Source organism: Impatiens glandulifera, chromosome 2 (assembly GCF_907164915.1).
Source record: "Impatiens glandulifera chromosome 2, dImpGla2.1, whole genome shotgun sequence".
In the NCBI taxonomy this organism is placed as follows: domain Eukaryota; kingdom Viridiplantae; phylum Streptophyta; class Magnoliopsida; order Ericales; family Balsaminaceae; genus Impatiens; species Impatiens glandulifera.
In genome coordinates, this window is record NC_061863.1 from 62,644,746 (window position 1) to 62,670,996 (window position 26,251).

The 26,251-nt window shown below is 30.7% G+C and overlaps 2 protein-coding genes across 4 annotated transcripts; one reads left to right on the top strand and one right to left on the bottom strand.

Annotated features, from left to right (window-relative positions):
* The first annotated feature begins 2,887 nt into the window (after positions 1 to 2,887).
* On the top strand, positions 2,888 to 4,878 carry LOC124926410 (polyadenylate-binding protein-interacting protein 11-like). The gene is made up of 9 exons (XM_047466633.1): positions 2,888 to 3,399; positions 3,483 to 3,626; positions 3,725 to 3,797; positions 3,878 to 3,990; positions 4,080 to 4,139; positions 4,219 to 4,266; positions 4,345 to 4,413; positions 4,500 to 4,561; positions 4,667 to 4,878. Exons 1-9 carry the CDS (start codon positions 3,028 to 3,030, stop codon positions 4,737 to 4,739), a joined length of 1,014 nt encoding a protein of 337 aa, XP_047322589.1. The 5' UTR covers positions 2,888 to 3,027; the 3' UTR covers positions 4,740 to 4,878.
* A 12,395-nt stretch (positions 4,879 to 17,273) lies between these two features.
* Positions 17,274 to 24,297, bottom strand: LOC124926248. Of its 3 annotated transcripts, none has more exons than XM_047466441.1 (16): positions 23,978 to 24,297; positions 23,841 to 23,891; positions 23,515 to 23,751; positions 23,327 to 23,425; positions 23,164 to 23,219; positions 22,717 to 22,828; positions 21,665 to 21,838; positions 21,213 to 21,452; positions 19,735 to 19,944; positions 19,469 to 19,657; positions 19,260 to 19,379; positions 18,442 to 18,690; positions 18,245 to 18,343; positions 17,790 to 18,148; positions 17,668 to 17,724; positions 17,274 to 17,547 (listed from the first exon to the last, which is right to left on the bottom strand). In XM_047466441.1, coding segments are annotated over exons 1-16 (2,376 nt in total). In that variant the 5' UTR covers positions 24,101 to 24,297; the 3' UTR covers positions 17,274 to 17,546. The 3 variants fall into 3 exon arrangements, with proteins under 3 accessions (XP_047322397.1, XP_047322398.1, XP_047322396.1); XM_047466442.1 differs by having other exon boundaries at positions 17,668 to 17,700; positions 19,726 to 19,944; XM_047466440.1 differs by having other exon boundaries at positions 19,726 to 19,944.
* Positions 24,298 to 26,251: the final 1,954 nt, after the last annotated feature.

Here is a 26,251-nt window from a genome sequence, read left to right on the forward strand (position 1 = left end):
GATTTTGCTCAATTTCCCTGATATAGCAAAACTTTAAATATAATTTGCAGCCAGTGGGATTTGATCCCTGGTCACCTGTGTGACAGGCAGGGTGTTAACCACTACACTACAACAACTTCTTGTTATATTTAAACCAATTAATATACTTGATATAACTTAGTGGTTTAACATATATATTTGAACTTAGTTTTATCTATTCATTAAACTTTTCATAAGTTATAACAATTATTTTCTATCAATTTCTCTCTTTTTGATTATTTAGAATAAATATTCAAAAATCGTAATGTGTGGCCGGTTTAAAATTAATCTACTTAATTTTTCTATCAATTTCTCCCTTTTTGATTATTGATAGAAAATAATTGATATAATTTATGAAAAGTTTAATGAATAAATAAAACTAAGTTCAAATATATATGTTAAACCACTAAGTTATATCAAGTATATTAATTGGTTTAAATATACCAAGAAGTTGTTGTAGTGTAGTGGTTAACACCTCTGCCTGTCACACAGGTGACCAGATCAAATCTCACTGGCTGCAAATTATATTTAAAGTTTTGCTATTTCAGGGAAATTGAGCAAAATCCGTTCGGTTGGAAATATATATACCGTTCGGTTGTTGACTTCGGTTTGAAGTAAAAGCAACCGGTTCGGCCAAGAAGCTTAGTCAGCCGGTTGGTCAACTGGAGTTCAGTTAGGAGATCGGTCAACCGGTTTGTCCAAGAAGCTCAGTCAGCCGGTTGGTCAACCGGAGTTCAGTCAAGGAGTCCAGAACCGGTCAGTAAAGTTCAGTCAAACCGGATTGGTCAACCGACACTTAATGCAGCCGCTCAGTCATAAATGTTTCGGTTGATTAAATGCAGCCGCTCAGACATAAATGTTCCGGTTGATTAAATGCTGTCAAGCTCCGGTTATTAAATGAGTAATCCAAATCTAGAAGCAATCTCCAGGCAGCAGGTAGCTGTCAGGCGGCCGGCTAAGAGCTGCCATGTGTCCAAAATGCAAACCGGTTAAGTGCATGTCTGCCATGTGTCCAACATGCAAACCGGCTAAGTGCATGACTGCCAGGTGTTGAGGAAGGTGAAGCGTGCAAGCTACCTCTCTGCACCGGCGTGATAACGATCAACCAATCCAAAGGAGAGAGAAGAAAATGACCGTTGGCTCTTCTCAGCTATAAAAGGAAGTCGAAACGTCTTCATTCAAGGCAGTTCCAAAACCGGTAAAGGCATTAAATTCTAGAGAGATAAAGTCTTATATTCCAAAACCGGTGTGTCTAAAACCGGAAGCTTTATGTGTGTGTTTGTGTTGAGTTGTTGTATTATATCAAAGTGTAAGTTTGGTGTAACCGGCGAGTAGCGAAGTTGGGCTCGACCGGAAGTGTTGTTGTAACTCTAAAGAGTTAGTGGAGATCCTTCTCATAACCTGAGAAGAAGGGGTGACGTAGGAGGGTTTGCTCCGAACATCCATAAACAAATCTCTTGTCTCGTGGTCTTTCCTTCGCTTTCATTTCTTGCTTTCTTAACGTAAACCTCAAACCAATCATACTCCTAAAACCGGTCACTCACATCCATAAAACCGAATCCTCCTAAAATATCATCTAAAGTCGCAAACGTTGCTTCAACCTGAAACAGACATTTCCGCCCTTGAACCCGGTTCAAGAATCTGTGACAGTTTGTGCAGTGCTGAGAACGGTTTTAGTCTTTAACCGGACTATCACCAAATTGTGTGTTGTGTGTTGTAAGCGGCCACCCTTCCTAAAACCGGAAACACCCCGGTCCTCCAAGGGCGTCCCCGATCCTAACAGGACACTTGTTTACGTCCTACCAAAAGTAAAAATTCTATTATGAGACGAATTTTCCATAATGTTTAATCTCCTTATATATATTTAATTCGGCTAGCGAAACTACTAAATCAAAGATCAAATATGTCATTAACTGTGATATTTCTACATACAACAATGAAAGAAAGCTCTAGATACGTCGTAGTTAGACTTTTTACACTACATCCATTATCATTCCAAAAATTGATCGAAGAATCATCCACACAATGAATCTAAATTGTTCACGAAAACTTTACCACATAAGAATAAATTTCCCTCCAAATGCTATGCATCGTTGGATAGTTAGATATTTTGTGAGCCAACTAGATCAATTGTAACCATATTTATATTTAATCATCAATGTCCAAAAATTATTCGGTTCATTTTGATAATAAAAAAAACCTTTATTAAAGGAAATAAGATATCTATTCTATTTTTGTTTTTTTGTTGAACTATTTTAGCATTTTTCTTACCTTTTTTAAAAAAAAAAAACAAATGAAATATAGAAACAAGGATAAGGATTCAGCAGTAAGAATTGGAATTTGGAAACCTCATTTTGTTAGTAAGTACACGTGACATCTCATCGTAAAGACTACTGCATGCGGAGAATAGTCCCATACTCCACATTATCTTCTTATTTTATTTTTTATTTTTATTAACCCTTGACTAGAATAATCAAAATAATTTTGTATGTATGTATGTATTATTATTTGAAATAAATTAGTATGAAATTATTTGAATTTATATTTTTAATTAGAATTAAACGTTCTCTATATTTGCATTTTTTTTTTGGAGTAAATTATAATTATAAATTTATAATTTGGAAATTTTAATTTAAAAAAAAAATGATGATGATGATGATTACAAAGAAGAAGATGACATAGCTCTCTCTCTTTGTAGTATGGACGGACGAATGGCAGAAACGGACGATCCCAAGTTTTCTTCCTTTTTCTTTTATCTCTAGCTAATAAATAAAGACAGACAGACAGACACGCATGTCTATGTATGTATAAGCTGAATTGCACTTCTCTTCTTCTTCTTCTTCTTCTTCTGGATTGATCATCAATATTTGACCTAAGCTAGATCAGATATATAGCATACATACATGTAAGCCTTCTTCTTCTTCTTCTTGTTCTGTTTTATAATTTGAATCAATTGGATCGATCGGTATGATCGATTGATCGGTTTCCCTTCCTTGTTCAATCCAGATCATGGCGGTTATGGAGAATGGCGGAATCGATAGCGTCTCATCAAATCAGTCAGATTCAAACAAAGATAAGATTTCAAAGTCAGACGACGACGATGATGATGATATATTGAGCGAAGAATTAGAAGATAATCAACAAAAGAAGAAGCAGGACAATGGATGTCTGACAGTAGTCGATGATGATTTTAGGAAAGAGTTGAGAGAATTAGAAGAAATGTTGTCTAAACTGAATCCAATGGCAGCTGAATTTGTGCCACCGTCGCTAACAAATCATCATTATCAATATCTTCAGACTGGTGCACAATATCATCCATCTTTTCTGATACGAACTAATTATAATCCTATGATTTTCAATACAAATACTACTGTCAAACGGGTATATATATATATATATACAGATAATCCTTGAATCAAAGTTTGATTGATTGATTATATAGTAGTTTTAATTTAATTTAGCAGAAGAAGAATGGGAAAAGGATGATGAACAGCCGAACCAGTAATGCTCAAGAAGAAGAAGTTATAAAGAGGACAGTGTATGTTTCAGATATTGATCATCAGGTTACTGAAGAACAGCTTGCAATGCTCTTTCTTACATGTGGACAGGTAATTAATTAATTAATTAATTAATTAATTACCCATATATATATATTTGCATTATTGCATATCTCAATTAATTAAATGATCTTGATCGAATTAATTAGGTGGTAGACTGCCGTATATGTGGTGACCCAAATTCTGTTCTACGTTTTGCGTTTGTTGAATTCACTGATGAAGGTATTTATTATAAAACTTAGTTTGGAATATATATTGATTGAATTGATGTAAAGTAAAGTAAAGTAAAGAAATTAGTGCAGAAGGTGCAAGGAATGCTTTGAATATGGGTGGAACCATGCTTGGATATTACCCAGTTAGAATTCTGCCTTCTAAAACTGCAATTGCACCGGTTAATCCAACCTTCTTGCCTCAAGTAAGTAATTAATTAAACCAAGTTTAATTCATTCATTCATTCATTAAGATCATAATTAGTAATCGGTATATATTTATATATATTTATAGTGTGAAGATGAAAGAGAGATGTGTGCAAGGACTATATACTGTACTAACATTGATAAGAAGGTTGGTTTTCCAAATTCCTAATTGATGTATTATTTGTTTTAATTACTCATGACTATATTATATATTTTGTTTACAACAGATTACTCAGACAGATGTTAAAATGTTCTTCGAGTCTGTTTGTGGTGAGGTCAGTTATTCTTTTTATATATATATATATATATATATGATATATGGTCGGTCTCAATGTCTCATGATCTCATGACAGGTTCAAAGGTTGAGGCTACTTGGTGACTACCAGCATTCAACCCGCATCGCTTTTGTGGAATTTGTCATGGTAATTAATTCATTAATTCATTAAATTAATTAATTTAATTAATTAATTAATTAATGTTAATGTTAATGTTGTTGTTGTTGTTGCAGGCTGAAAGTGCGATTGCAGCACTGAATTGTAGTGGGGGGATTTTGGGTTCATTTCCTATAAGGTTGGTTGGTTAATTATTAATAATTAATTATGGGCGGACTAACTAACTAACTGATTACTAATTAATTAATTAATTAATTAAATAAATAATGTTTGATTGATTCAGGGTGAGCCCTTCAAAGACTCCTGTCCGACAGCGTGCAACTCGGATATCTTCCTCATCATCATCAATCCACTGACTGATCCAAGAAGCCGTACACTCTGTTTTGGTTTTTTTTTTTTTTTTTCTGAACTATATATATTATATGTAAACTAGACATATATATAACCTTGTATGAGTTCATACTTTATCATCATTTAATTTTGCAAGTTTAATTCGGACAATAATAGTTTATAAGAGGAATGCATGAATGAAGGGAGAATTTATTATTATTACAGCGATGAAGATGTTTGAATTTGGGAATGGTGAGAAACAGAACCCAATTCTTGAGCTCTGCTTTGATATTTCTCTTTCTCAAGATATTGGGGAAGAATAAAATGAGTGTTATAGAGTAAACCTAAATACACAATTTTTTATTTTAATTAATTATGTGGTTTTAAAATATATATTTTATTATTTAATTTATTTTTTCTTCATGATATTATTCTAAAAAGTATAATATAATATATTTTATTATTTTATTTATTCTCTTTTGTTATTATTTTAAAAAATATATAAATAAATTAATGAATAAAGTATATAAATATATATTTATAAATTAATAAGTAAAAAGAAAAAAAAAAATTGGGAAAGAAGAGAGATTATTATTATTATTTATTTTAATATTGTTTAGTCCAGTTATAATCACACACTCACATTTGGATCAAAACCAATTGATATTACTTTTCTATACCGATTGATAACCATGATAGTACCAACCTGTATAAGCCTTTTTTTTTTTTTTATACTTAGTGATCATTTTCTGTATTTTTGCTACAAACATTTTGCTACTCCATCGTTACTCAAATTAGAAATAGTTCTCTAGTTTGTCTCTATAAATTTCAATTTCTGCCACAAATTTGGTTGCATTAATGTTTTTTTTAAATGATCCATTTAATAAAACGATATATATGAGTGGATCACCTTTAGTACCTTTATAATGGTTGTGGGACAAGAAGTGTCATAAGTGATACTTTGTTCCATCTTCTATTAACTCTAACACTAGTTTATTCTCTAATGGAAATAACAAATATTTTTATTTTTTATTTAACTTGTTTGTTTTATTAAAAATAGTATTAATAGTTTTGTATTTAAATTAACCAACATAATCTAGTCTAATTAGTTAAATGATTTTGCTTTATAATTTTTTTTTAAGGACCGGAGAGGTGGGACTGTAGGCGGGCAGCCTAGCTTGCCTCATCATCCTAGCTTCGGCTTTGATGCTATGATATTTGAATTCACAATAATTTTTTTGCATTTATCTCAATATATACGTCATAAAAATAATAATGGTAATGCTCTTACTTACGACAAATTTATCTACATTTAAATTCAATTGTATACGACAACCAAATATTTATGTACCTTATCTCATCTCCAATAATTTTATAATTCTACTAGTCTTTATCATTTAACCATGATTACAATTAATCATATTTTCAAATATTGTATAAAGCAATTGATCTTTTTTATGGAACCCGGGGAGGTGGGGCCTAGGCAGGCGCCTAGTTTGCCTCACCCTAGAGTCGGCCCTGACACTGACACTCACACAATTTCTTTGCATTTACATCATTGAAAAATGATAAATGGTAACGTTCTAACTTACTACAAATTTGTCCTGAGAAATTAATACTTCTCTACCTTATCTCATCTCTGTTATTTTATAATTCTACTAGTCTCATTATCATTTAACCATTAATCTAATATTCAAATCTTGTATAAAGGATTTTTTTGTTTTTTTAGGGACTCGAGGAAGTGGGGGCCTAAGCAGCTACCTAGTTCGCCTCACCCTAGGGTCGGCCCTGATACTTGATATTTGCACTCACGACAATTTTTTTGCATTTACTTTAATATATACATCATTGGAAAATAATAAATGGTATCGCTCTTGACTTACGACAAATTTATCTACATTTAACTTTAATTGTGTATAACGACGTATACACAACTAATAAATGAGAAATAAACATGTACCTCGTCTCATCTCCAGCCAAGCATCTTATAATTCTCCCAGTTCCATGATCATTTAACCATGATTACACTTAATCCTATGTTCAGATCTTGTATAAAGCGATCTAATTGTTTTTTTTAAGAGGCCCCAAATGGGTGATAGGCGCCTGCTTAGCTCACCTCACTCTAGGGGCGACTTAATATTATGATATTTGCATTTACTAACAATTGTTTTTGCATTTACTTTAATATATACATTATTGAAAAATAATAAAATGTAACACTCTGGATTTACGATAAATTTATCTACAGTTAACTTCAATATATAGTATACAACAACTAATAAATAAGAAATACTTTTCTACCTCATCTCTAATCATTTTACAATTCTCTTAGTTCCATGATCATTCAACCATGATTACACTAATCACTTAATCTGTTTTTTTTTTTAATTATGAAGAACAAGGATATAACAACACATAATCATTACCTTTCATTTTAATTCAAAACGATTCCAATAGAAATCAAACATGTAACTATTTGGTCTTTTAGATCTACTATTTCCCATGGGTCACCCTGGGTTATGAATACACTTAATCCTATGTTCAAGTCATGTATAAAGCAACTTTTTAATTTTTGTAAAGGGCATGAGAGAGGTTGGGGCTTATGCGACTGCCTAGATCGCCTCATCACAACATTTTTTTATACATCATTGAAAAATAATAAATGGCAACGCAAGTGACTTACGACAAATTTATCTACGTTTAACTTAAATCGTATACGAAGAGTAATAAATGAGAAATACTTCTCTACATCGTTTCATCTCCAATCATTTTATAATTCTCCTAGTCCCATGGTCATTTAACCATGATTATACTTAATCTTATGTTCTAATTGCAACTAATAATGAGGAAAAATAATTCTTTGTTTGACCCTCTTAGTATTACTAAAACTATTTTAGAAGTATCTCATAATCAAAACCTTAACAGTCTAAATGCAAAATTCACAATTTCATCATTCACATTAATGAGCCTTGGTATAAAACTTTTATTAAACAAATAAGTGAAGCAATTGTTAATTATTTTAAATAACATATAAATTGTTTCATATCCAATTTAGTGTCTATTTGGTATCAAACGTTTATTTAACCAACAAAAATCAAAAAAAAAAATTATAAAACATTTTGTAAAAAAATATTCAATTAAATAAACTTTTTTTATTCCTTCTTTAATCAGTTTTTCAACTAAAAAAGTTTTCATTATTAAAATCATATTTTTAATATTATATTTAAACATATTTAATTTCACTTTTTCACTTTTTTTTAATTTTGAAAAGGATTTTGATTGTCATAGTAATTAATTATGATAAAATATATATATATATATCACTTTTCAAAAAGGATTCTCATTGTTTTCATCAATTGATATATATAATAATATTATGTTTTCTCAATCACTCATTAAAAATCTATATATGAAATCTAACAATGATTCATATAATCTATATAGATTTCATGACTCTTTAATTAGGCTAATTTATAATAATCTAAGATTGTAAGTGCAAAAATATAATTAAATTTGAACAGATATATGTAATTAGCAAAATATTGAATGGATATGGATTGTGAATCTATGTTTAGATCAACTCACTTTTTTATATTTCTTACTTTAATAATAATACACCTAAAAAGAAATAAAAAAATAATAATCTCAATATATAGTGCGTTACGTAAATCCTAAAAAGTATGAAATCTGGGCTGGATTTCAAGAATATGTGATAGAGATTATTTAAAAATGGTATATTTATAGCTGTTTCAAAGCAAGCTAATTTTCATCATCGATCAATCAGACATGGACAAAGGCAAGGGCAAAGGCAAAGGCAAGGCCAAGGCCAAAGCTCCGGCGACGGAATCCCCAAAACCGACGAGTTACATCACTAGTGCACAACAATTTCAGAACGTAAGTTAATAAATATTTTCATTTTTATTGTTTTTCTTTGAGATTAATAATTATTAATTAATTGTAGTGCTTGAATGAGAACAAAATCTTGATTGACGCTATACTGGAGAACCGAAAACATGGAAGGGAGATTGAGGTGAAGAGGTAAGCTATTATTATGATTATTTATTTTAAAAGAATTTTGAAATATGAAAGAAAATTGATATAAAAAATAAAATTCATGTACTAATTAATTAATTAATTAGGTTTATGAAGAAGCTCCAATTTAACTTGGAATACTTGAGTGAATGTGCTGAATTGATTGAGTCCAAGGAAAAAGAAGGTTCCTCTTCTCAAGAGTTGGAAGAACTGATGAGAATATTGGATTCGTCGGAGGAGGGGACGACGACAACAACTGGTCATGATCTCAACAACAGTGAGGAAAATAAGAATGTCGGAGGGGGATCCGTTGAAGCAGCAGCGCCACCACTACCGGCCAAGGAATCATCCCCACACCAGGGTTAATTAATTAAATGTCATAATAATAATAATAATATGTATGCAATCTCTTGAACCTTAATAACTTGTTCTCATTTATGATTTTCAAGAATTAATAATGCCTAGTTAAGAGAGTTTGTTTGATGTAAGGTTGTTTTAATAATTTATATGATAATAAGGACATGGATAATGGGTATGATTATATGACTAAATATCTTTAATTAACAATTTAATTAGTTAGGAGAAGAACATTTGATGAAATTCAACAGCAACTCAAAAAAAAATCTAGATTATTAATAGTGTGTTGTTGGTAAGGATTTACTTAAGGGGTGATTTATGTTTAAGCCCACAAAACAAAATGTTTAATGTAGGAAATTGATATAATCCCCTAAATTTTCAATCTAATAAACTCCTTGTTTCTCACAATTCCCAAAAGCATTATATTAGTGTTATCACTTAACTTTTTTCTTCCTTTCATCCAACTTGTTTGACAAACAAAATTTAATTTTTCGATCCATCCCTAATTGTGTGATAATAGCCGAAGAAACTCTTACTTACACAATTTTCATGAGGTGGGGAAAAATTATTGATGAACTTAGGAAGTGTGATAAGGCTATGGAAAAAACAATCAGAAAAAACGGACGAAAAAATACTAGATCTAAACTTGAGAATGAGAAAGTATATATTATTCATAATTATATCAATTATCATGAATTAAAACAAGCCACACAAACTTTATTTATTTATTTTTATTTTAGAACAAAATCAAATGATTTTCACTTAAATTTAAGACATTCTAAATAGATATTGAATCCATAAACTTCAATCTAACTAAAAAGTAACACATTAAGTTAGGGGTAGTGAATTTAGTTCAACATAAACCACTTTAATTAAGGAAATCTGATATTTATCTTGTTCTAACTAATGAAGAGGAATGAGTCATTTTGATGTGTTTTTTAATGATTCATATTTTCTTTTAGTTAGCTATTCCCATTTTAATCTAACATTTACTTAGACCAAATCATAAATATTGTCATAATTTGGATTATATCATTTTATAATGTTTTACAATATTGTGATTTTTATGAGTAGGTGACTAATGAAAAATTCTATATTTTTCAAGAACAAAATTAATCAAATATTTAATATGTTAAAATTCTTAATTTATGTATTATAAATCATTTAAGTTAAAACAATATTAGTAAATAAACTAAAATTGTTTACTATTATAAAATCAATAGTATTTTTCATGAATTATCAAATTACAGTATAAATAATTTGGGTGATCTTTTATGGTTCAAAAGTGTTAAAAAACAACACTTTATTTTTACAACAAATATCAACTCTAATATTATATGTTACGTAACAGCAAATTTAATTACATTTATTTATAAATGTATTACGTGATATTTAGTATCAGCGGTTAAATTCTATGAGGTGTCGAAATCTATGATTCTGCCTCTTATATTAACACTCTTGGAGTTTGGAACCGTGACAAATCCTTAATCGACGAATAAGGAATGGTTACACAATGTAGAAATTTGTTTGAACTAACGACAAATTTATCCGCATTTACATACAAATAATAAATGAAAAATACATATATTTCTTTATCTTGTCGTATTTATCTCCAATCAGATATAACTCGTAAAATGATTTTTTTTTTTTTTGTAACCTAGTAATATTACTCTGAAAATATTAACTTTTGACATCTTATTAATCAAAATTCAAACGTGGAACTGAAAATTTTAATCATAAACACTCTCTAGTTCTCATTCTTTTCATTATATAAATATATATTTAAAAAATCTCAATTGATAATTTGATATGACAGTATGATATATAATATGCTTGTTTCAAACCTTCTTTCCATAGGATCGCCAGACAGAATCCAATAACCGCCGACCCATACTTTCATTGCGGTTTTCAGAAAAATGGGCTGGGCTAGAAAACTGATGGGCTTGAAGACCAAAAAGAGTCAGATATTTTATTAAATTCTGGCGCTATAGCAGGCCCAGCCCCTTTGCGTTGAAGATCAAGGCCTTATGAAAATGACAACTTTTTCTGCCATCTTTGTTAAACTCTTACAGTTTGGGAGGTTATATGATATTTAGGGATTTGATACAACTGAGATTAATTTGTGTAATATTTGGAAGATTATTGATGATTGATACTTTTAAATATTTGGTCATTGAATAGACTTTCAGTTGTATGACTTTTTGAATTCCCTTATTATTATCAAAGATTTATCATTGAATTCAATGGCTTTGTTTTAGTTTGTTTGACAATGATTGTAAAAGACAAAGAAATCGCTCAGAAAAGATAAATAGTTGGCGCGACGATTCCAAAAGAGGTCGGGGGACCGATTTTGGTCAGGGACAGTACCAGAGCCGGCTTTGGAGTAAGCCCAACAAGCCTGACAAGACCACGAGTTGGGAGTTTATTCTCCGGGGCAGCTCATTTAAAAATATAGTTAAATTTATAAAAAAAAAAAATTAATATAATAGTGTAGCCCAGTGGTTTAAGAGATGAAAGAAAATATTTTATTTGGTTTTGGTTCAAATCTTATCAAAATTATATTTTTTTAACAATATTATAAATAAAATTAGGGTATCAAAAAAAAAATTCACTTTTTTATACATGGGTATGGGTTCTTGGGCCGACGCGATGAGACAGGAAGAACGGATGATGGACGTCCGCCTTTAAGAAATAAATATAATTATATAAATCTTTTTTCAAAAATTCTGAAATAAATTACATTAAATCAAATCGGAGAGTTGGTTAAAAATCAATTTTACGCTTCTTCGAAAAAAATTATTTTGGCGTGTAGCATAATAACACCATCAGAAAAGATATTTTTTAAGGATTCGGTGTTTAGTTACACGAATTGGCGCTATGTTTCACATGCCCGTTGAAAAATGTCTCTACTTTTAATATTTTAACCATTTTTTATAAATAAATTACTTTTATTTTATTTGTTTATTTTTATTAAGTCTTAAATTAATCTAAGTCTCTAACTTAAACCTTAAAACTTAAAGTTTAAATATAATAATTTATTTATTGCACATTGAATGTGGCAAGAAAATGAGAAAATAACACAAAAGAATAATTAAAATTTTATTATATTTATTTAATTTTGTGAATATAAATATCAACCTACAAAATTTCTCAGTTTTAAAGTCTAATTGTGGACCCAAGTGGAAAATCAAAATTTTAAAATAGTTCGGCCCTAAAAAAAAACATGATTATATTTTTTTATTTGATTTTTAAAAATTATGTTTATGTAATTAAATTAATATTAAATTTATTTATTTCTTTATAAATATTATACAATATATATATATATATATATATATATATTAATTTATAAATATTATTCTAATATATCTTGATATACCAAAATATTGAAAATCTCATACCTTTTATGTACCAATAATTTTGATATCGGTATCATAAATAATAAGTTCATAAATAGTCTTATGGGTATTTTAAATTTTGGTTAAAAAGTAAAATATTATAAAAAAAATTATATAATTAGGTTAAAAAAGCTCAACGAGCCATAAAACGAGTCTTACCTAAGTTCGAATTCGGCTCGAATATTAAACGAGCTAGCTCGAGCTCAGCTCGAATTCGTTTTTGACCGAACTAAAATTGAACTTTGACTGAGCGACTCGTGAGCGGTTCGGCTCATTTACACCCCTATCGTGCATAAACGGTCATACTCGATTCGGACAAGTCATGTTAGACTCTCAATCATGTCGTGTCGTGTAATATCTCAATTTTATGTGTGTCGTGTCGTGACCCACTTAAAATATTATATCACAATTACTCTAAGGTAGTATATCTAAGGGATTGTTCTAAATATATTTATAAGCTATTGTTATTACATAATGTATATGCATCAATTTCTATTGAATAAAGGGAACATCACTCAAAATAGTTACAAATTAGATTGGATTTATTTCCAATATTAAAAACAAATTGACGATATATGCATGAACAAACATTATTGACCAAAATGGTAAACAAAATCTACCGATTAAACTTTTGGATATATTAACTTTCAACTCGACTCTTCTTCTTTTAAACCAAAACGTTATTTGTTGTCGTCGGTAACAAAGTTCGACCCCAATTTAATAACTATCATCGCGAAGACAAACAAAATTCTCTTGTTGTCATCAGAAAATGTATGTTTTTACATACAAAATTTTACTTTGTTTCTTTCATAGTATTTAAATCATTAAAATTAACGTGTATGAAATCAATGTCTTTAATTTTTTTTCAAACTCTTTATGTTCTGCCATTTCTCATGTTTCTAAAACTCGTGTGTAAAAATATTGAGCTTTGAAGAGTGACGATGGTTAAATCGAATTAGAGATATATTATATATAAAAGACATGGACCTAATATTTGGGCCCAAGCTTTGTATAGAATATGTTATATGTAGGCCAGCGGTCGTCTGTATCGTCTCTCGTTTAGGTCGACCGACCTCGTTCATGGGATTAGGTCGGACATGGGCTTGGGCTCAGAGGTTATTATGCTTGGCCATAGTCTTCTTTTTAGTTTAGTGACTTAGTCTCAGTTGGGACTTGGGATTAGTTTTTTTGGCATGGACTTCCAAAGCTGAGTCCACAGGCGAGCGAGTCAACTCAGGCAGCAGGACTCGTTTTCTTCCTTCAGAGCCTGCAGACCCTAATTCGGACTTGACACAACATGTAAATTTCCCAAGTATTTGAGGGGCTTTTTGGACCAGTTCTAAGACAGTCGTCAAGCCATTTAAGGTTCCGACAGGACCTCACCGGAATCATCGACCCTTAATCGGAAAATTGTAGTTCCATAAGAACAACATTATTAATTATTTTATATTTTGACTTATTTACCTACAAAATAAAAAAAATAAAAAACACCTTAATAATAGATTAAATTGTTTAAACTTAACCTATTTATTAACTTATTATTTATTTTATTAAAAATGGTTCAACAAAAAAATAACTTTTTTATTAAATCGATACAACATTATACCTTAAAATAATTTTATTATCAAATTCTGGTGCAATAAGACTATATATGATTTTAGAAACTTAATTTTATAGATTAAAAGTTATTTGAAAATATAAATGTGAGAAATTAAAATAAGGGTATAAAATACTCTTCATTTGAATGCGGAGATTTTGAATAAGGATTAAGAGTTTTGAAAAGGGATAATGGACTTTGATTGAAATGCTATATATTTTTTAATTAAAAATATAAAAGAAAACAAATAATGCTGAACCCTTTAATTTATTTGACGTTATGCGTGGTAAAATGTAAATGGAATTTTTTTAAACAATTTTACCGAAAATTTATAAGGAAAATTATTATTAATGTAAACAAAATTTAACTCACTTAACATTTTTTTATGTTAAACAATGTACTACTTGTATAAATTTATATATTGGGAATTTCAATAGATAGTTTGTGGGGTATATTCAGGGCGAATGAGTTGAGCTCAAGTTTACTCAGAAAAAATATATAAAATAAATTTTACTCTACAAATGTGAGATAGTCACTAATTTTAAAGATTTTTTTAATTTCATTCAATTTTTTTTATTTTTAAAAATAGGCAAAATACTAAGATAGTTTCTCAAAATTATTTGAAACCTAAAATTATTTAAGTCCGTCCCAATTTAAAATCCTATATTATATTGCAAGTAGTTTTTAAGTATAATATTTCTTTTATACTCATTAATTTTACTTTTTTTATTATTAATATTTTTTTATATAAATATTAAGTACAAGTAAGTTTTCAACATTAAAAATATAATTTTTATATAATATATTAAATATATATTTTATTTAATTTTAGTATTATTATTTTATATATAATATAATAATTTTTTATTAAAAAATTATACTTATAAAATAATATATTGCTGTTATAATTTAATTAAATTATAAATAATATTATATATATATATTATTTTTTATATTTTTTGTTATAACAAATTAATAAAATTTAAACTAAATAAATATAATTTACATAAAATTTTATTATTAATTTTTATATTTTAATTAAAATTTCATTAGCTATTAAATATAATAATTAAAATATAAAATAATTATGATACAATAATTTATAATAGTAAATAAATTAATAAAATAATAATAATATAAAAATTAATTTCAAACTCATATTTTTATTTTTATTAACTAAAATAATAAAATTTTCTTTTTTACTTTTATATTATATATCAATCACAATTTTATAAAATATATTAAAGTTATACCATTTCTCATTCAAACTAAACAAAATTAACTCATGTTATTATATACTATTTATACCACATTATAGTTTATATTACTTACAATCTATACCATATATAATATAATTTGTGTCATTACTAAATCTCCCTCTTAGTATTATTTTGTCGTGCTATTTATATATATATAAATATATTTATTATTTTTAATAACTGATAGTTATCTAAATCTTAATTTCAGGTTTTTTAAAATTTGAAAGAAAAAAATGAAAAATATAAATTCATTTTTTTTAAAATAATAATAACACTTCAAATCGGTTTTAAAAAACCGAATAGATAACTTATCTGTTCCGACTAAACGATTTCTTACCCATTAACCGGTTCGATTTTTGGTTAAGTTATTTTTCTCCTTATATAATTAACAATAAGTTAATTATATATTTATATTTCATAATAATTATTTTGTACATGCTAAGAATTTTGTATCATATTACAATGAACATGCTTATCATAAATGGTAATCATTATTTAATACAAAGGACCGTCTTATTTTATCTCACTTTTCAATCGTCTTTCTTTGTTGGTGAAGTCGACGGAGGTTGGTCGACGCATTGGTTTGGACCCAAATCCTTTATCCGAAGAGGAAAGACAAGAGAGTTGTGACATCCTCGTGAATTTGAGGTAAGACGAGAAAACATATATTTCTTAATACAAATCAATACTTACTTAGTTCTCAATTGGAACCGGTTATATTACCGAACCGGTATAACCAATACAAATATCGGTCGGTTACCAATTATTAATATAATTAATAGAACCGGTTTCGGTCCAAATAGGTTCGATAAACTGACCGATTGAATAGATCATCTACACAAGTTCCAATACTATATATTATATTAAAAACAAATATAAAAATATATTTTAATAATAAAAAATAAAATAAAATAATGCAGTAGGCGTTACAGGAATCCTTAAAGTTAAGAAAAGGTAAGAAATCTAGGCCGGATTTTAAGAATATATGAGATTATTTAAAAATTGATAAATAAATATATATGTATATATATATATATAGCTATTTGGAAGGCAGATAATTCTCTCCATCAGTTGCTGCTTCTTCTCTAGAAAAAAACGATTGAAATGCAGAGATCAGAGATGGGCAAATCTTCGTCCGAATCGCAAGATGCCACCAATTTCGCCATCACACCCCAACAGTTTCAGAACGTAAGTAATAATAATAACAATACATACATCTTCTTCTTCTTTTTTATTATTATTATTATTATTATTACTGTTTTAATTAGTTTGACGTGAGAATTGATATATATATAGTGCCTGGATGAGAACAAGAATTTGATTGAGGCCATAATGGAGAACCGAAAACATGGCAAGTTCTTGGAGGCTGCCCAGTAAGTGCTAGCTGGTTTAATCTATCTATGTCTATCTCATATGTCTGCATGATGATCGATCGATCAATCAATCAATCAATCCATTATAATATCAAATTTCAGGTATATGAGTCAGCTCCAGAATAACTTGATATTCTTGACTAAATCAGCTGATATTAACGACTCCATGGGAGGAGGAGGAGTAGGAGAAGAAACTGCGTCTTTGAAGGAATTGGGTAGAATGATTTCCTCAGACAACAACAATAACCCCCCGCAACAACAAAATCACTTCAGATTTGAAGCAGCACCAAATGCAAATGCAAATGCCATGCCCATGGGAGGAAAGAATTTCAAGCATCACCAAACCAACAATTAAGTAATTGAATGAATGAATGAATCATCAATGTTAGTGGGGGGTAAATTATTAAAATATCTTATATAATTAATAATAATTTGAATGATGGGATAAGCTTGGTTTTTTATTTGGATTAAACAAGGCAACAATAGTTCTAATAGCTTTCAGGTTCATTTAATTAGAATAATAAATTGTTGTTAAAAAGAAAAATGGCAATCGATATGAATATGACTTTGAAATGAATATCCATCCAAAAGGTCTTATTAAAATTAATAACTAAAATATCTCAAGATACATAAAAATAATATCATAAATATTCTAGAAGGGATCTATCTATCTTATCTAGATTGATGATCAAAGAAGAGGCAGGCAAATTAATTAGGGGAGGGAGTCCATGAGACAAAAACTGAAGCAAAACGTTCAATCTGCTGCACACTCTTCATAATTTCTTGTAAACAGAGGGAGAAGGAGGGGTTGGTTAGATCTGCAAATAAAATACACAGACGCCATTAGTTAGATAATAATAATAATAATAATATAAAGCTTAAATGTAACTGAAAATTGCCACCTAAAATTTATACATAATATCTGAAATAACTTTTACCATTTTCTAAAAGTGGTTGCACCTCCAACTGTCCTGTAGGTGGTGGGGATAAAAAAACTGTTCAGATCAAAATAATAATAATAATAATAATAAACTGTCGCAATTGTAGTGTCGAAGAGTACCTGGCCTGAGGTCTCCCCACATGAGCTTGTTGTTGTCCCTTGGAGAGAGGATTAGATATCTCAGTAGCTTTCATCACTCTAGAATCTATAGGCTTGCTCAAAATCTTCACTTTCGGTACGCCTCCAGCATTAAAATAACCACCATAAGTGGAGGTGTCGATAGATGGAGGAGGAGGAGGTGTTCTCTTTGTTGTTCGATGGGACTGTGACATGGGAGTGACAGCAACAGATGGAGACGAGTTAGGGGCCAACAGTGTTTTGTTAGTGGCTGCTACAACTTTAGCAATAGCTGCAGCCGCTGCTATAATTTCTTTAGCTCCCTCTCGAACTTGTATATAGTCTCCTTCAATTACAAACAGCTGGCCAAGACAACAACATAATTCATTCGTGTAATGTACAATTTAAAAATAAAAAAACTAAACTAAACTAGTGCACAGATATTAATATAAACCTACTTCAGCATGACTAGACACAAAGTCTTCAAGTTTTCCGTACTTCTTCTTGTAATCATGCCAATGTAGAGGTGCAAGCATTTTGCCAAGCCTATTCGGGAGCTGTAATAAAAAATAATAATACAGAGATAGATAGATTGCAGATGTATGATCAAGACTTCAAATCGATTAAGGGATAATAAGTACGTTTTTCCACATACCGTAGAGCTAATCCTGATTGTGCTACCAGATCCAGGTGGAATTGTGCGAGCTATGCAGGCCAACAATGATCTTTCATCCAGCAGAGGGACTTCAGAAGGAACTGCGGCACCTGTTGCCTTCATTCCCATCTCATCCAAGCTCAAAAGATTTCTAGTAGCCTCATATAGTGGCAGAGGTTCACTGGTAGTAGAAGTAGCACAGTCTGCAGCAGATGGCTCACTGGCGGAATAACTTGTTTTCTCTGTTTCCTTTATCACCAGGTCATGATTAGAAAAATATTTAACTTTTGTCAGTTTCATCAATTAATCAGTAAAACATGTATACTGAAGTTTCAGGAATGCTAAGGAGAAATCAATCCAGATAAAAACTTAAGAGACGTGAAACTACACAAGCCTATTTGAAAACTTATAATTTGTCACGATCTTCGTCACAATCAAAATCTCATTGGAAAATTGCCAGTCTGGTATAAGATTTTTCTGGATCATGATTCAAATTATGAGTATTTTTGTATGCTTCATTTGGTATATAATTTATTTTCTTAATCATGATGCAAATTATAGTGTAACATTTTATTTCATTTGGTATAGGGCTTATTTATTAATCATGAAACATAATATTTTCTAGATCATTGTGAATTTTGGCATACATAACAAGTGTAGGTTTTCTCCGCATCATGATCAACATGAAAATATGGTAAACCTAAACAGCCAAATATATTTATTTCTTTTGTCATTATAAACTAATTTACAATTTTTGAAAATATGGTACACCAAAACAGACAAATACTCACAGACAAAATATCAAAGACAGTTTATACCTTTGGTTCATATCCAGGAAGAGAGTTTAACCTCAGAGAACTATCAAACTGGGAAGGAACGTGTTGTATACTCTGTTGAGGTTGTGGGGATACCGAATGTGCCTTATCAACAGGTTGAACCTTTCAAAAGTGGTTTTCATTCAGTAAAGATTCATAGTCAACACAAATGATATTCAACAGCCTTTTAGTTTATTAAAAAACTTGACTACCTCAGCTGACGATTTTATCACAGAGATATGTTCAGGCACTTCGCAAGAATGGTCAACCAGAGTAACTAAACCAATAGCTGGTCCATTTACAGACTCGTCATATTTGAAAATCGTGTCTGATTCCAAAATGTTATGTCCATTCTGGGAAGAAGGATATTCTTGATCAGCAGGTGACGCATCCGTCACAACCTGAAAGAGAATAAATGAATGAAACTCGAGGAGAATAGATATCATTAATGACACGAGTAATGACAAACTTTCAATACTTGCTGGTTCGGCCAGTGCTGAAGGGATGATGCAGCTGGGAAAGTGTGGAAATTGGCATAGTGGGACTGAGCAACATGAGGAGGAACGGAGTGGAGACTTTGTTGATGCACAAGGAATGGATGAAAAGCTGCAATCTGCCCAGGTGAAAGGTAGGTAGGCATTCCTACTAGGGATGATGGTGGTATTGCAATACCATGAGCATGATCAACCTAACAAAGAGAAAAATTTAACAAGCAGACAGCCTAAGATGAAGGCAGCATAGTATGCAGGAGGAAAATAAAGAAACTGATCATAAGCCTAGACACAACCTAGCAGAAGAAAATTTTATTGGAGGAAGTAACATAAACATTAGAGGAAAAAAAACAATCTAAAATAGAGATTTTACTAGCCATTGACTCCATTATTCCCTACATTCATCAATCTACTGATGGGTCAAACAACTTGCAGCACTATCTCTACCTTCTAACAAGCAATGTGGAGAAACAACTCAAGAATATATTACACCATATGAACACAGAATCTGATCATTCCTCACCATTATCTTTATCAGATGGTAACTTGCAGCACTGTTTAGTTATCAAATATGCAAAGAAACAATGAATACGCTACAACATATGCAGTATTACAGAATTTTGGTCGCTTATAGAGATGTGAGGTTAAATCACCATACATTATGTTTCACAGGTCACAAGGGGATGCAATATTCTAAAACAACAAATATTCCCTTCTGCATTTAATAGTAATGAACAGTGTTCTAAACGGCGGTAGGCGGTGGCGGAGCGGTAAGTGATTGCCTACTGCTTCGGGTGCCTAGGCGGTGCCTAAGCGGTGCCTAGGCGGTTGAATATAAATATAATAAAGATGTTCTATAATTATCATTTCACTAAAAAGTCAAATTAATATTCTCTAACATAGTAACATTTAACAAAAATAAGTATGTAGACGAGCTGAAGAAGAGATAGATGATTAGATGATCGAAGAAGATGTAGATGATCAAGGAGGTGAGGTGAATGAGATAAGAAACGGAAAAAAAGAAGATAAATGAATTGGAATGTAAAGACTCATTTCAAAATTTATAAAAATAGTGAGTGATAAAGATTTTTTTTATTGAATATATATATATATATTAATATTAATAATTAAATAATTAAAAATAATAAATAATTAAATAATCTGACCGCCTCATGTATAGGCGGAGCGGTATTGGACCGCCTACCGCCTAGGCGCCGCCTAGGCGGCCGCCTCGACCGCCATTTAGAACACTGGTAATGAAGGAAGCTGCATAATAATAGAAGTCTAATCTAAAACTTCAGAGCACATTTGATGGACATGTATAATCTTTTCACAAATCAATAATCAGAGAGTTAATTTCTAAAAGCATCATCGACCAGGAATGTTCTATTTGATTGGATTTAAGAACTATTCTTAGAACGTGATTATTATATTAACTAAGGGAGAACATTGTAAGAAACTCCACCTCATTTCTTAAATTTTCAGATGAAATACTTTCTGCATTTCCATTTGAAAGGGCTCCAGAATTTGTACGTTTGGTGCTTCCATTCACATTCATCTGGCTTCCATTGCTCTGTCCAACTTGAGAAGAATCCTTTGGTAAATGAGTTTCATCAGAATAAAACCCCGCCCTGTCTCTTGCATCAGCAATTTCAAGCTGATGCTGTTGTATTGTATGCAGATGGATTCTTTCCATCTCAGCAAACTAATCACATAGAGAGAGAAAAAAATTAATGTTTTCAAGCCCATAATACGTCATCTAAATCAATAAAGATAGGGACAATGTCAAAAATAATTTGCAAGTCGAAAAGCTGTATACTCCTTTCATTTTATAATAGGAATAGGCACTGCTATAGCAGCAATGCATCACTAGTAGAAAAATCAGCTTTTAAATAATGATATATGTAGACCAAAAACCTGTTGTTGATAGGCAAGGAAAAGTTGGTTGTATTGGTCAGTACGCTCTCGAATCTCAGCCTGTAATGACTGATGTGATTGGAAAACGTCCATCTCCTGCACACGTGCAATCCAAGATTGAGCATCCTTCAGTTGCTCATCCTTAAAAAGGATGGTTTCATGCACAACCCTATTCTGAAAAATAAACAACGTGGTTGTTAGAAGAAAAAAAACCAAAGAAGCATTTGAGTCTGTATACCCAATGGAATTAGCTTTTCTTTTTTTCCTTTGAAGTGGGGTTGAATTCAAAGAAGATGCAAAGGTTGTGTCTACCTTACAAGAAAACATTACAAATAGAGATTTCAGCACAAGATTGGAAGAGGCAATATTTGACCCTTCATCCTTCTTTTACAAATTCCTTTCACGCTAAGGATGGAAGCTCACTTTCTTTGAGAATCAGAAATGTAAATCCATGTTTGTAGGTGAAACAAGGTTGGAGCTTATGGAATTAACAAAACAACCTTGGTGCTAAAAGTTGCTAAGAAATGCCATGCTTAACAAGTAACTAATGATATTTCTATTGATGATTTTTAAAGTTGACTTGAAAATATGGCAGCTCAATTTCCTCTCCCCACTCCCAATCAAAACAGCAAATCACTACGGTAAGGCTTCTCTGAGCTTTCCTCCTGGAGCAAGTCTCCATCCATGCTTGGGTCAAGAAATAGAAGTCATGGATGTCCATAGATGAGAATTCAATGTGACCATACTGTAATAGTAAGTAATTAAATTTCTAAATCTTGGCACTCAACTAAGAAGCAGGTACTTTGGGGAGGTATTTTCTACACTGGATGGCCGCTTTTTGTAGGTAAATTTCTAGAAACTTTCTGATATTATTTTATCATGAATGCAATTCAAAAGTGAGAAAGATATACTTCTTAAAGAAGTGTCCATTTCTCAAATTTTCCTCTTAGCAATGGATAAAAACAGCTTCACAAGCAATAATAATCAAAATCAAGCATAAGATCTAGTTTTTCTTCTTAATTTTATTGCAAAAGCAAAATACCATAACATACCTGTTCCTGCAATTCAAGGAATTGCCTTTCTTTATCTTGAAGATGTTCTTGAAGTTCATGAATCTGCTTCAGGTGCTGGGTTCTTTCAGCTTCAGTATTATCATGCTCCCTTCTGCAAAAGCAAAGAAATTCATCCAAACACAACTGAGTAGAACAATGATACAATGAAACCAGACCCCAACCAGGTAAGGTTGGCTAATTACAAACAAGAATTCCATATGTCAAGAACATGGTCTTCTAGAAGAGCGCATGTGATGAACAATGGCTAAAACAAAGAGAATTGTGCAATATGCTTTCACTGTTACAACAAGAGATACAGCCACGGTAGAATGACTTCTGGTAACACTGGGTTAACCATGAATATACCCCGAATTGTGAACTTCAAGTTCAAGTTGTTCTCATCCCTAACACCACAGAAATAAACCTCAAGGAGAACCAAACACATACCTAAAATTTTTCAACTCATTGCTCTGTTCTATAAGAAGATCTTCCTTCGCCCATGCCTGACAAAGCCCCAAGACAGGATAAATAAATGTGTATGACCAACAGCATCTCTTTACAGAATGAACAAGGAAAAAGTGCAGTAATCAAGGACAAAAAAAAATCCAACTGCTTCATTGTCTAATTTGATTGCTCGCAGCTCTCTCTCTTTCTCTTCCATCTTTCTTTCTAGTCCATGTATTGTCTGCTCCATTTCATAAACTTTTTCCTACAAGAACAACACACTAAGTAAGGATTTTGGGCACAAACATCAATAGTCAAAACGTGTTCAAATATAATAATAACAATTTTGTGAACCTGGAGCTTCACGTTAGAATTGGCCTGATCTTTAAGATGCGCATCAAAACTGTTCTGCATCTCCGCTATGTCTTCTCTTGCGATTATTTGAGCTCGAAGTTCTATCTCCATGTGTTGTAGCTCCTCCCTTTGTCTGGTAGCCTTGCGAAACCTCTGCTGCAGAATATCTCCATCTGAGTGTCCATCTATAGTGATGGAACAGAAGTCAACATCTGCCGGTTCTCTACCTTGGTGCACCTACGTAAAACATCACGTCACCATGATTTTCCCGCAACCAATGCTCAAAAGTGACAATGCCTAGCTTTCTTCGGGAATACATTGATTACCTCAAATGTCGTCCTCTCGTTCGATTGCCCTATTTTTGAACGCATCAAATCCTATGCAAGAAAAATAATGTAAACCCTAAGTTTATCGAATTGAAGCAAAACGACATCATCCGTATGTTATTAAGAGAATGAACAACCTCGTTGTCATTGTTGTTACGAGCATTCTGCTCCGAGACAATGCGCCACTCTTTACGTGAAGGCTGTGCAGGAGTCATCATGGTTGGCAGAGGAACACCTCTCGTGGCGGCCGCGGCCTCCATTTCTGTAAGAGCTCCAATTCTAGCAGTGTAGAGTAGAGTAGAGTAGGAAGAAAAGCCCTAGATTTCCTTCAGTTCAATGGTGGAATACAACAAAAGGAAATGGTTTAGGCAATTCAGAGAGAGATTCGCACACAAGTAGAGAAGGAAATGAACGCAGATGCCATTATTAGACGAACAAGTGTTGTTGTAAAAGCTTAGTCAATAGTGGAAACTTCAAGGTTTTATCTGCAAATTCAAGGGTTTTAAAGGGTACGTATTCAATTCTTTTTTTATTATTATTATTAATCATATTTTACAAATTATTTTTATACCATTTTATTTAATGTAAATTTAGTGTATTTGTCAATTTTGTATCAAACATTTTTGTCTTACAAAATGATACGATAAAACTGTAAATTTGTCTGGAGACGAATGAATCGACATAAATATAATTATATCTTAGATTAATCGGACATTCAAGTCGGTATTAACTTTTATAGCTAACATATAACTACTTTTAGGTCTGAATTTGTTTTTTTAACGTCAGAATCAAATATTGTACATCTAAGATGTATGATATTTAACATCTTTTATGCATATTTGGGGCAAATGTCAAATTTTGTGATTTGAAAGTTTGATCATTATATGGTGTTTCCTTAACATTAAGTATGCATTTTTAATTAGTAATATAAATTGGTAAGCTAAACTAGATAAATTGCACCCAACATTGATGGAGTGTATAAACTTGGGATGGGGTTAAGCAAAATCACCAATTGGGTTTATTTGTTTGTATATTGGGCACTCTTAGGTTGTTTGTATTACTTTTATTTATTTGAATTGTGATTGATTTTTTTTAGTAGAAGTCTTTTTTTATTAATTTTTAAGTTTGAAAACTATTATAACTTAACATTCATTTCAACTTAAATTTTTTTTTTTTAAGTATGAATTGAACTCGTAACATATTGTTACTCGAGTTGTTTTAGTGAGTTATATGGATATATTATTATTTTAATAATATATATATATAATATATAGTGATAAAAAAATCAACATAGATGCGAAAAAAAATTGAGATTATAATATAAAGTTCATGAATGATACTTCACATCACAATGACTGAAATTTTAAGCAAGATGAATCATGTTTTCTTGCTAGCTTTTAATGTTATTTTTTTAAAGAACAAGAGTTTTTTTTATTAGAATTACACTAAACATAAAGACCATATGAATTGATATCATGCTTTCTTACTAGCTTTTAATATTTATTTTCTCACATATTTAACGCCAACTTTATAGTTTTCTTAGTCTGATTGATTTGTTGAAATATGCAGCAAGCATTGAGATCTAGCTTTCTTGGTCTTTGATGCTGAGCAATATGATCATCTGTTTCAATAATGTCATTTGTTAATTGTTATAGATATAATACTTTATAATATTTAAAACTTGATTTAAGTCACAAATTATGTTAGATTTTAATAATGTTTTTTATTGAAAATTTGTTAAGTTAAAGCTGAAAATACACTTCTTTAGTTTAGTTTTTTTTATAGATTTGATCTATATTATTTTATAGATTTTAATATAGATTATAGTGTGAATTTCTTTATTTATAAAAATTTGGTATATATTTGTTTCATCCATTATTCAAAATATTTTCTATATCATTTCAAAATATTTTTATATTATTGTAATTTTTAACAAAAATAAATTTAGTAGATTTTGGGAATCTTAAATTCTACGAAAAAGTTGATATTAAAACAACTCATCAGTTCTTCTCTTTCCCATTATACCTCAATTGAAAAAGTGTATTATTGAAAAAAAATAATAATAATTCAGAATTGTATTCCGAGTCATGTTTGGGGATTCATTTTAATTTTCTTCCTTAACAGGTAATTAATTAGTTAAAATCCAATATTGTTTTCATAAATAAAAGCCGCGTGAAAATGAATGAAATAAAAAAGGTAAAGTTTCATACAACGGCTGAGTGTTTGCCACTTGTCACCTTATTTCTACAATAATTATATATATATATATATATTGAAGAAGCCGTAACAGTAACAGCTAGCCGAGCCGAGCCGAGCCGACGATATCTCTTCATGTTGAATTTTGCTGGAAATGAATGTGCGTGTATAAAACTATATATAAACTACATGGGACAGTTAAAAGTCTGCAAATT